At 42.6% G+C, this 12,476-nt stretch overlaps 1 protein-coding gene across 1 annotated transcript; it reads right to left on the bottom strand.

Annotated features, from left to right (window-relative positions):
* Window positions 1-3,926: 3,926 nt before the first annotated feature.
* On the bottom strand, window positions 3,927-12,470 carry AHSA1 (activator of HSP90 ATPase activity 1). Its single transcript, XM_072623228.1, has 9 exons — window positions 11,875-12,470; window positions 9,610-9,800; window positions 8,600-8,682; window positions 7,973-8,090; window positions 7,162-7,250; window positions 6,090-6,218; window positions 5,078-5,179; window positions 4,635-4,686; window positions 3,927-4,327 (listed from the first exon to the last, which is right to left on the bottom strand). The coding sequence occupies exons 1-9, from the start codon at window positions 11,952-11,954 to the stop codon at window positions 4,155-4,157; spliced, it is 1,017 nt and encodes a 338-aa protein (XP_072479329.1). The 5' UTR covers window positions 11,955-12,470; the 3' UTR covers window positions 3,927-4,154.
* Window positions 12,471-12,476: the final 6 nt, after the last annotated feature.

The following is a 12,476-nucleotide window of genomic DNA, read 5'->3' as shown; positions in this document are numbered from 1 at the left end:
AGTGACTTGCCCAGGGTCCCATAGGTAGTAAGTGTTTGAAACCAAATTTGAACTCAGGTCTTACTGATCCCAGACCCTGGGTTCTATCTACTGCACTACCTAAGACCTTTTGTGGGCTGCAAGGTCTTCTCTGCCCTCTTTGATAGGATAAATCACAGCAGCGTTACAAGAAGAGACCTTAAAGATCACCCCTCATCCTCCAGGGGAGAAACTAAAGTCCAGAAAGCAAGTGTGGTTTGCCTTGTAATTGGGCGACTGTGAATGGTAGCAGAGCGAGGAGAGAACTCTGGTTCCTGACTCCAGTGCTGGCATTCTTTCCTCTGTACAACACTGGTTGGTGCTTGGGGAAATTGTACAGCCGGGAGCAATGAAACAGTACAGTCTCTGAAGGATTGGAGCTGAGGATCACCTGAAGGGCCAGGCAGAGGTACATGGCTCTTGAACAGGCTGCCAATACATTGCAAATAAGGGCATTTGAAGGTGAAATGGGCTTAAAGACTATCATGGAAGAAATGTGTGATAGAAAAAGATATGCTAATTGTGTGATGAGAGGGGGTCATAATGACCCATGATATCCAGATGTCAAGGAATTCAAAGGACCCAGCATGTTGGGTGGACCTCCCAAGGCGAATTTATGGAAAGACTTGTTAAGGGTTGCACAGGCATGGATTAGTTGTGATGTGTATCCCCAGGGGGCATATCATTGAGATCTCAGAGCTATTTCAGTATTAGTGCTGGGAGAAGGGAACAGGAGGATAAGTTGGGAAGTAATAACAAAGGGGAAGTGTATTCTTCAGTCATCCAGGGCTGCCCCCTGGAGTTTTGGCTAGCTAGATACCTTCTTACTCCAGGCTGTATTTGTGCACTTTGCACAGGACAGGTTTGTTCTTTTTGTCTCATGAAACTGGCAACATTAGCAGTTTGCAACACTGTCCCCTTGTATGTTGAAACACTGTTCATTTCCTCTGTGCCAAGTTCTGATTTTTTGGTGATGTGTGATTTCATCAGTTCTGAGAATTTCCAGTGTGGAAAGATAAAGTAACTAATAAATCTTAGACTTGACTGGGGGCACTGAAAGAGGAAGTGATTTGTCCATAGACCAAACTAAATTTAATCTGTGGAATGGGACCATGTTTAATCACTGGCAAAAAAAGTGAACCCAGAGTGGTGAGAACCATGATGGGCTGGGGGATGGGTAGGAGTTTGAAGTGACTATCCAAGACAAGAAAAGACATTAGACACACGTGCCCCCAGGTAGGAACAGCTCTTGTTTTTGAGGTAAAATTTGAATGGGGTATTATAGAACCTGGGAAAAGGGTGGGTGGGCACTGCCAAGAGGGTCTGGTTGCAAGCTAACACCCAGAGAAAAGGGTCTATGAAATCGGGTCCATTTCATTACTCATCACCACCACTCCCCCCACCATGTCTTAGCAAAGAGGAGTTTCCTTACTCATTAAGACCAAATAGAAGTCCTCATCCTTTATCAAAACAAATGTCTAGGATTGTTGACACTGTGATTCTACGCAAGTCACCTCACCTGAATTCCAGTTTCCTCATCTGTAAAAAAGGAGAATAATTGGATTAGTTGGCTGCTAAAATTCTGTGCAGCTCTAAAAACTATTGATTGTTGAAAATCACTCATTCAGCAGCAGTTGTCCGCACTAATCACCCAGGTAATTTCCCCCAAAGCTGTTACAGTACTTTCTTCATTCAGTCTTTGGGGAAAACTGTCTTTCAGAAAGTCTGGCTCAATAAATACTATCCAACTTGGCTCTATATTAGATGAGGAGAGATGCCTTATTTCTCCTAGGAGTTGATTTTAATTGCATTCTTTCCATCTCCCAAATACAAAAACCACTTTTTTTTTCATTTTTTTTCAGATCCTTCTGTCCTTTACACCCCCCCCGACCCCCAAAGAGGATGTAGCTACATCCAATTGGATTTTCATATCCAACTTTCATATTGCAAGTTTAGGATTTGCAAACTGACTAGCTTCATTTCAGAATTACAGTTCTAGTGTAGGGCACAGGGTGGTTTCTTTTAACTTTTGAAGAGAAAGAAAAATGAACTTTTTGGTGTTGGAATTGGATATTAATAGTAGACATAGATATAACATTTCTACTTAGTATCTTTTAGGTGCAATGGTTGTTAGCCTTCCAGATCATTTGAGTATCTGTAGTGCATAGAACAGCTTTTTGTTCATTAGTGGCATCTACCTGGAAGAACGTGTAGCTAGGATTTGGGACTTGTATCCAAAGCTCTTCTTAAAGAGCTTATTTCTAACTTTTCTTCAATAAGTTGTCAGTATTGGAGAAACCAATAATGATACTTCAAATGCCCTGGAGTTACTGTTTCACTACGAGGTCCAGGCTCCACATCCAAAGCAAAGATCTTGGATAGTTCCCAATAATAGCTTACCTTTCTGTATTATTTTATGTTGGTTGTTGTTTTTGGTCTTGTCTGACTCTTTGTGACCCCATTCATTTGTGACCCCATGGTAAAGATAATGGAGTGGTTTGCTCTTTCCTTCTTGGGCTCATTTTACAGATGAGAAAACTGAAGCAAACAGGGTTAAGTGACTTGCCCAGGGTCTCATAGCTAATAAATGTCTGAGATCAGATTTGAACTCAGGAAGATGAGTCTTTTAGACTTCAGGTCTGGCATTCCACCCACTATACCACCTAGCTGCCCCTAAAGTCCATTTTATGGTCCCAGAGCTCTTTCACATTCATTTCCCCATTTGATCCTCCCAGTAATAATCCAGTAGAATACGTAATTTGAGAACTATTGTCCTTATTTTGCAGCTGAAGAAATGGAGACTAAAGAGAGACTGATTTGTCCAGGGTTCTAAAACTACATGGCAAGCACATTGACTTTGGAGTTAAAGGATCTGTATTTAGAATCCAGATGTGCCCCAATATACTATCCCTATGACCATGGGCAAGTGACATATTCTATCCAGTGTGTTCCAAACTTCAAATCTGATTCCATGATTCCTACACTAGGGAGGTTACCACAGGGCCATAGTACTTTCTGAGGAATTCAAGTCTAAGAAAGTTGTTTGGAGTCTGAATGTTGAGCTTTAAAAGCTGAGACTGTGGCTCACTTTGAAGCCTTGGCCACCAGCATCACAGTTTCTATACAGGAAGAAATACTCTCATGAGAGTCTGGGTATTTTCAAGTGTGAAGTGCCAGGTACTGTATCCACAAATTTCAAAAACAAGAGAAAAATCCTATTTCCTTCATTGGAACACCAAGAATTTAACAAATATTAAGTGTTAAATTTGATGCAAAAACCAAAAAAATGTAGTTCCTGCTCTTGAAGAGCTTCATTTCTAGTGGTGCGTAATCAACTAGTGAGGTGGGAATAACCCAAATGACAAATTCGAATCCTCCACGTATTTCCCATTCCTCCACTGAGAAATGTTTTACTTGTACCACCATTGAAAATGGAGCTGAGACTGGCAATCAAAGGTTTGGGGAACAAAGAGGGAAAGAACTTGGTATCTCATCACCCCTTATAAAGTAAGGTCAAGGCTAAATGGTATACAGTGGAAAGGCCAATGAACTATAAACCAGGTACGGATTAGGCCCAACTGTGTTACTAATTTTACTATGTGAATTTCAGGACATCTTTGTTGGAATAGTCTGATACTTTCTAGCACTGTGCGATTCTTCTTACATTCAACTGTTGTGCCCTAGAGCACTACTGAGGAAACAAATTGCTTTTATTTGGCTTGTGAGAAGCAGTCTCTCCTCAAACCCAAATACTACACCCTCTCCAAAGAGGAGATGGTATGTATGATCAGAAACAAACTCCTCCTAGCTTACTTTTCTGCATTCCAAATCCAAAGAAAACGAGCTGCCTATATAGAGATTCTTCATCCCAAAATTCCAAACTCAGATATGGACACTGCTTCCATGTGTTTTGTTTTTTTAAGTTATGTTTATTTAGCGTATGTACACATAAAAGAAAATTCATGGTCTGATCCCGCCCAGCAGAAAACATGCACAAACCCATGGTATATGGATGGGGAGGGGGCCTGGGCCCCGCAGTAGTGGTTGGGATGGTGCAATCCTGCCAGTCACAGCTGCAAGACAGTAAAGAGCTGGACTGAGCTGCTGGGTGGGCCACAGCCCTACACAAGTTAACGTTAGAATAAGCGTGCGCCATAGCCAAAGGTCTGTTTGATGCTCTCAAAGTAGTACCGCTGCCAGCCCTGTCTTGTCCGTTCCTCCTCTGGTGACGGGATGCCTTTGCCCTCCATGAGAAGCTCTGTCTCTCCGTCTTTGTCAATAAAGGTCAAGGTAATGGTAGCAAAGTGTCCTGAGGAGGAGTCAAATAGTCATTAGGAATTCAAATGTCACTCTGAAATCTCATTTGAAGGAGACCTGATTTCCTCAAATCCCTCTCCCTTAATAGTGCTTTCCAGCCTGAGAGGTTTAGATTTTTCTAGTAGGAATTAACTGCAGATTCTATGTTGAAGTGGCTGAATATAAACTTGTCCCAAACTCAGAACTGACTTGAGAATGTTACTATCTCAAGGATTCCCCACAAACCACTTTGGGAATTAGTAGACCCCAATCTCACTGCTTAGTTTAGGGACACATACAATAAAAGAAGGGATACTTACCATCAGGCCAAGACTTAAACCTCCATTTCATCACAATCTTGTTTTCAGGGACCTATATAAGGGTAAAAGAAGTCAGTCTGGTCAAGACTTGCCTTCTGAATTAGCCTCCCTCCTCCCCCTTGCACTCTTTCTGTGTCGTCCAAGAAATTCTGCTGCTGAGAGAGGACAAAGCAGTCCGTACAATGTGTAAACTTCTATAGCCCCTAAATTAGGCCCAATCAAACTGGGATGAGGTAGTTTTGACACTGTAACCAGCCTTTGGATACATTTTTTCTGTATCTGTATCTTAATTGTGATACAAAAGTTAAATAGCTGTTCATTTAGAATAATCTAGTTTTTAACTGTAACAAGAGGTTAAAGGTCCCAACTTTAGCTTCAAAGGTTAAGAAAAGTGCTGTTCTTTTCATGGCACAGCTCTTGGGATAGGCACAGGCAGCACTCACCAGATCTAAGAACTCCCCGGTGACATTGCCATCCAGCAAGTGGAACTTTCCCCCCTTATCTGCTTCTAACACAGCAGAAGCATGGGTGAAAGCCTGAACCATCTGCAAGAACAAGAAAAGAGGTGAGTAGTGGGGTTTGGGCTTCCTAGGACCATCAGTGATATTCTTGGCCTCATTCAGTTCTTATGCTTAGCTAGTTTATTGCCAAATGAGTGTAGCCACAGGACCATAATTATACCCAAGTCCCCAGTCCTAGGGCTGTCAATAGACACACTGACCTCTGACCAGTCACAGCTTGCATATCATCCTGTGAATGGGATCTAGGAGGCACATTCAGGCTGCAGACTCATTCCTTAATCCCTACTTCAGTCCTTTTTGAAATGACCTGTTCTACTTTATTTAGTCTTATTTAATCTTGCAATAAATCATTTCATCAGATAGATCAAGGGCCAGGTTTACATTATGTTTAGTATTTCTTTCTGGGTCCCTGACATCGTATGAAGAGGAAGAATTATTCAGTAGAACTTGGGGGTGGGGGAGCCAAGGTGGGGAGGAACCTATCAACCATTAGTAAGTTTAGAGGAGGGGAGGTAGTAAAAAAGGAGAAAAGGAGGAAGCACTGTATAGGCAAGTTCACTAGTTCACTTTGAGGTGATTCAACATGTGTTGTATCCCTTAGGATACTATAACTTTTTTTGTGTCATGGATTCCTTTGGCAGTCTAGTTCATGGACTCTTCAGTTTTGTTTTGTTTTTAATGATTATTTGAAGGAAATGATAAATTTCAATGAGTTTAGTGAAAATATATCATTTTTTTCCCCTACCCAGATCAAGAAATCCTTGCTTTAAGGACTCAGGTTTAGGCAGTAACTAGACTAATGAAATAACAGGGAACAGCAGTACCTCTCTAGATGCTAAAAGGAGGAAGAACTGCTTTCTACACACGTCAAGTCACTGGGAAAAGCAGCTGCCAACCCTGGGCAGAACAGCTTTTGTGCAAGCTTCATACTCACCTCCTGGGTGACAAACACCCTAAAGAGCTCCTCTGGTGAGGTTAAGAAAGTGTCCTTCAGAACGATTTTGCAGGTAGGGATCTTGACACCAACAGTTTTAGGCTGACTTGCCAAATTACCAGTTTTGACCTGTGGAATGTTGTCAACTGTCAATCTGCTGTCTAATGATGGTGTAATCAACGACTCATTTATCTAATAACCCATTAAAGTTTAGAAAGCATTTTGCTCATAATTCTGTGGAGTAGGTAGTGAGAAATAATGGTATTCCTATTTTAAAGGAACATGTGGAAGTTAATATATGTCAGAGCTAAGTCTGGTAATTTTTCCATTATATCCCAAAGCATATTTTGAGAAAAGACCTAATAGACCTCCTACATACCCAAAATTGATCAATCTACATGACAGAGAACTTGGTAACCTTACTTAAAGGAAATCAGAATCAAGGAAAAGCCAGATAGAGGAGGGTCTGAATTGTCAGGCACCTTTCTAAGAAGCGTAAGCTTTTTAAGTATTGTTATTCTCAGGCAAGGCTTATGTTAAAAAAAAAAATCTTTTCTACTTATAATGCTTAGAGTTATATTATTCAGGTTACCCCTTATATGCCCTCCAAGAACATACTAAGTACATGATACTGGATCAAAAATCTGCCCAATTGGGCGCTGTGACATCTTTGAAATTCTTAGTGGGAAGGGGCAATAGTCAGACCATTAGATAATATGAAGATAAGACCTTACAGTACAAATTAAGGACTGTGCTGAAGAGATACACAAGTGGAAGCTATAATGAGTAATTCTGTGCCAACACAACTGGAGCTGAATGAAATTTTTAAAAATAGGTCCTCGGTGAGTTTTAAACACCCCAGAAAACCTGTAAAATAAGACACCCTGAGACTGTTCAAATCTTAGGCTGCTTGCAGTGAAAAGAGAAACAACATGCCTATATCATGTTTATTTTTATTCATTTAAAAGAGAAGTCTTCCCTTCAGAGGGAGTCTATAGCTGTGTACTTCTTGACACCCCTCATTTCTCTGGCTTGCTCTCAAGTGTTGTCATACAGAGAAAGAGCCACTTACTTTGGACTCCTCAGCTTTCACTGGCAGCTGGGGGGCTGGATCTACTGTCTCGCCATTCAGAGTAGGTAAGATCATGCCCTGCGTGAATTCTGCAAAGACAGAATGCCAGCCATAGGGTTACTTCCTAGCAAGCTTTGTTCTGGGTACTATAGAAGGAACTAATCCTATGAGGAAGAAATGAACAGAAAATTTGTTTAAACAGACACCAGTTTCAAAATATCTGAAGCCCCTCATAATCCTGTTCAGCCAATATATTTTAGCAAAAACTTCATTGGCCCAATAACAACACTGTTTTTAGAGGCAAATAGTGATATTAAGCATAATGTGCCCCTGTATATGAAGCTGAAAAGGGAAGCAAAGGTAGTTAATCTCAACTTTAATCTTACTGGGATCTATGGATTGTACAACATAATGTGTCAAACTGTACTTGTTTTAAGTGAGCTCAGTCCCCAAGTATGAAACACATTTAAATTTTCTGAAGTGTGTTCTGTAGCTTGGTTGTCTTGTAACAAAAATGCCAGTAATATGGTATAGAAAGTGTCCAGAAAACCACCAACTTCATGACTCAGTTATATGTTGATCTAATAGCCAGCTGATAGGAACATTTAAATAGCACTTCATTTATTCTAAAATTATAAGAAGGGGGTGCTACGTATCTCTAGATCTCTTATCTCCTCAGCCCTAAAAAATTAACAGCCCTAAGACAGACCAAACTCTTCCCACCTTTGGATTTCAATGGGCAAAGGGCTCTTAGTTTTTCTTAATCCTCAAACAGAACAAGAGACAAGAGTGGCCCTATCCAAAGGCATACCTGTTTTAAGAGTCCTGATGTAAGTTTCTACTGCATCTCGGATCTTTGTCGAACCTTCTTTCTTCATTAAGGCCAACAGAGTTGTATCAGGCTCATCTTTGGCAAGGCTCACACTAACCTGAGTGGAGAACCAGCCTGTAAATAACCTGAAAGGCTTAAGCCAAAAATCCTCTTACCTTTGGTACCAGAGGTAGAAGTTAAGCAATTACATGATTACAGACTACATTTTCAAAGAAAACACGTATACAGGGATTCAATACCCTGCTTCCATAAAAGGCCCATTTGAAATATTCCTTCAAAGGTCTTTTTCTGTCAAGGTAATGGTGGACAGCTTTAGGAAGCAAACGTCTTCGGATGAATAAAATTAACTTAGTGGAATAGGATGTGAGAAGAATCTACAATATGATTAAGCCTAAGATGCTTTGTAAGATCTCAACTGACCTAAGTTCTTGTAAGTGGTCATGTGGTAGAATGAGACTCTGAATACCTGGCTCAATCCTGTATTAATCTTAATTATGTCATTTTTTTCAATGGAAGGAAAGAAGGAAAGGGGCAAAGAAAGAGAGAAAAAAGGAAAGGGAGAGAGAGAAAGGAAGTCTTATAGATGAAGGATCAGAAAATGCAAACCTCCACTTCATTGACGTCGTTTTCATCTGACAAGTTGGGGATCTCCACGTGGCCCTTGTATTTCACTCCTGCCTTAGAAGTACCTGCCAACAAGATTTTGTTCTGTCAGCTTCTTTTGCTTCTTTCCTTAGTTAGCAGGGGCTTCTGCCACCAAAGGGCCCCATTAACTTGAATTACTATCATTGAGACTAAATCTGAGATTTTATGGATTACTTTGCCCAACTCCTAAGGACTGTCTTGTGTTCCCACCTTTACTTGAGACATTCGATTTCTTAATTTTATTAGACTCATGATATCAATTAGGAAACTGCTGAGGAAAACTCCTTTTAGTAAAGCAAACCTCTATTTGCTCTGCCTCAGCTGACTTTGAGTTGCTTAAGGCACTCAGAGTTAAGTGATTTACCCCATATTCATACAGCTAGTATGTCAAAGGCAAGACTTATAGCAGGTCTTCCTGATATCTGGGCCAGTTCTTTATTCACTATGCCATGTTGTCTCTCTCTAGAGTTCATTCTCTAAGTTATCACAAAAGAGGGCTTAGGATTATGATCACAAACAAAAATCCTTCCCTGAAAATATTGAAGGGGGGCACTGTGGAGAAATATAAGTGAAGACCTTAACTAGAATTAAGATTTTTTTCAAATGTCCAGGAGGCTGGGAGTAACACAAGTGAAATGTTCTATATCATTTTAGACGCAGATGTGCTTAACTGCTTGAAAGAACCTGGGGGATGTTCTAAAAAAAATACAACTTGTTCACTCACTGACAAAGTTACAGAGGTTATAGAATATAAGGCTAAAACAACTAATACTTCTTGCACAAAGTTTCAAGGCAGCATGTATTCCTTTCCTTTCTCACAGAGATGGTTTCAGCTTGTCAGAGACAGCCATTTAACAAATATTTACCAAGTGACAGCTTTGCACAAAGTACTGTGCCAGGTACTGGAGTTACTAGCATTTAAAGTGAAATGCAGACACCCTTATCCTGCCAGAAAGTTGGCATGGACCCACCTGTCCAGTTCAGTTTGATGGTCCACTCATAGAAGAAGATGAGTTTGCCTTTGCGATTGTTGATTGATGCCTCTCCATCAAGCTTGCTCACTTCTGTTACCTCACAGTTGCCCTCCTCACCTTGCACTTGGATTGCCAAAAACAGGGATTTCAGCTTATCAGTGGACCAGTTTGAAGCATCCCTCTCAGTCCTAGAAAGTGAAACATAATCATGGAACTCTCTCCATAGCAGCTGTTTGGAATCAACCCACTGTACAAAAAAGGCTCCTGGTTAAGGTTAGGGGCAGCTACTGAGTGGGAATCTTCTGCTTGTCTAATGGAAAGAGATAGCAGGGTAAAAAAAAAAAAATGCACGAAAACCCATACTTTGTGAAAACTATGACCAACAGCTCCAGTTCAGAAGTACTGCTTTCAGAAGGGGGAAGAAGCAGAAGTAAGGATGATAGTCAACATTTTGATAATTTCCGTATAAGAACAAAGAGTATGTGCCATCTTTTACAAATTATAATAATATTTACATGAAACTTTAAGATCTGGAAAGTGATTTACATACCTTATCATTTGATATTAAAAACTTATGTAGGTATGATTCTCCATTTTTGCAGATGAGTAAACTAAGGTTCAGAGTATTTAAATCACTTATCAAACCATCCAGCTACTAAACACCAAGAGATGGGATTCCAATAAACCTAGGACTTTCCTGACTTCAAGTGAAGTATTTGATCCAATACTACACCCTTCTCCCTCACCTACAAAGATGCTACTTATTATGGTGATGCCACTTATTATCATGTGCTCTGATATGAGTAACCTAACACTCAACTGATTCTCCTCATGATCAAGAATAGGAATTTGTAAACCATCTACTTACAATTTGCAGTTATAGTATTTAATAAAGTAACTGGTCAATTCAGGTCCTGAATGGGAGAGAGATACAGTACTCCAACTAAGCAATAGGAGTCACTGCATCAAACCTTGTAGAAACAGAGGTGTCAAGTTTGAGGTCCACAAAAACGCCCTAATACAACCTGAACCAGCTTAAAATGTAATTGGGAAATACTTAACAAAATAAAAATATAATACAATGAAGATAATGTTAACTTATGGTTTTGGAAGTCAATATAAGCACGAGGGGATCTGTTTCTTTTGGAAACAAATCTGTTAAAGGAAGCTTGGGGGATGTTCTAAAAAAGGAACTGGTTCACTCACTTTCAAAGTAACAGAGGCTATAGAATATAGGGGTAATACATGTTCCTTTCACCTACACGTCAAAAAGTTACTTATTTAAGAAAAAACTCCATTTGGCAGCTGTAAAACAAGGGGGTATGAACACATTGGTTTAAAAATAAAACTAAAAACTCATTCAATTCAACAAGTATTTGAGCACACATGTTGCAGCAGTAGTAGTAGTAGTGGGTGCTGTGGTGGGAATACAAGGAAAGCGTTGTCTTTTGTTCAATTCGCCAAATCTTTTAGTTGTAACAATAAGACACATCCACCAAAGCACAGAGTAGTATAAATACTAGAGAAGCACACAAAGACTTCAGAGGAGGGAGAGCGCATTTACAGCTTGTAAGGGGGGGGGGGGGGGGGGTGTGTGACAAAGGAGCGGAGAAGAGGAACGTTAAGTAAAAAGGCTGCCTTAAGGAAATGACATTTGAGCTAGGCCCGGGAAGGAGAAGAAACTCCGGCCACAAGCGAGCAGCCCGATCCCTGGGAGGCCCCTGGTTACCTAGCAAAGGACTCGGAGCGCTCCCCACCACGAGCCGGCCCAGCCCGGCGCCAATGGCCCGCCCCCTCCGCCAAGGGCTTTCCGATCCTTGGAAGGCCAGGAAGGGGGCAACCACAGATCCCAGGCCCCCTCCCCCACTCTCCTGGCCATAATCCCCCGGAGGTTTTCTCCCCGCTGGACCCCCGTCTCGTTCGCCCGGACTCTTGGGTTCGCGCCTTCCCAACACGTGCGGGGAGGAAAATGTGCGTCCCCCGTAAGTCGGCCCCGCGAGCGCTCGGAGATGAAAGCGGGCCAGGCCGGAGCGTCCGGACCCCGGCTCTCCAGGGGAGGCTCTCTGCCCGAGGCCCTGGCGGGCACCCTCTCCGGGAGATCTCGCTTTGCCCAGCGGGCACCTCCTTCCTTCTCCCGTCCCCATCGTCCCCCAGCTCCACAAGCAGCAGAGCCGCCGTGCGGGGCCACGCTCCGGGGCCACTCTCCGGGGCCACCCCGAGCCCAGGCCCCGGCCCCGGCCCCCTCTCCTTCCCTCCACTTACCAGTGCCAGTTATTGACGTTGGTAGCGTCTGCCCGCTCCTCCACGATCCAGCGTGGGTCACCCTCGCCCCACTTGGCCATCTGGTCTCGGATTCTGCCGCCGCAGGCTCCTGCACGGCCCCGGCCCCAGCCGCCCGGCAGCGCCTGGAAATTACTAGAAGCGGGCGCAGCGCCTCCCGGCTCGCTTTTCCCTCCACCTTCCCCCCCCCACCCCAACCCAATCTTCTCCGCTCCCCTTCCGCAAGCTTCCGGATCCTCCTCCTCCTCCTCCTCCTCCTCGGGCCTACTTCCACCGGGTACTTCCGCTCCAACTTTCCGCGGGATACGCGCCCTCAATTCTTAGGGTTCCGCCTTACTCCCCATTTCTTAAACCGCGCCCCTCCCTCACGACTAGAGCATAGCTGCCATTATATAAGGGGGAGGAACGTCAGAGGGCCTATCAATACTTCGCGCCGGAAACCTATAGCTCTTCCACATGCCTTCCCCACTCAATGGGGAGAGAAAGCAAGAAGCTTTGTTCACGAGGCTCTCTGGGAGTTGTAGTTTTTTGCTTAACCGCTCACTCGCAGTCCGGCGGAAGGAGGCGTTGGAAAATAAGGAAGT

This window comes from Notamacropus eugenii, chromosome 7 (assembly GCF_028372415.1).
Source record: "Notamacropus eugenii isolate mMacEug1 chromosome 7, mMacEug1.pri_v2, whole genome shotgun sequence".
Taxonomy (NCBI): Eukaryota; Metazoa; Chordata; class Mammalia; order Diprotodontia; family Macropodidae; genus Notamacropus; species Notamacropus eugenii.
The sequence above is the reverse complement of the archived record's forward strand: the minus strand, read 5'-3'. Positions and strand labels throughout refer to the sequence as shown.

Bases quoted from the DNA above. Each gene is read 5' to 3' on its own strand.
- AHSA1 (XM_072623228.1), bottom strand. From the start codon at position 11,954: ATGGCCAAGTGGGGCGAGGGTGACCCACGCTGGATCGTGGAGGAGCGG. The intron at 5,180-6,089 runs GTGAGTATGAAG...TTGTTCTTGCAG, and splicing joins GGGTGTTTGTCACCCAGGAG to ATGGTTCAGGCTTTCACCCA. The intron at 4,687-5,077 runs GTGAGTGCTGCC...ACCCTTATATAG, and splicing joins CCGGGGAGTTCTTAGATCTG to GTCCCTGAAAACAAGATTGT.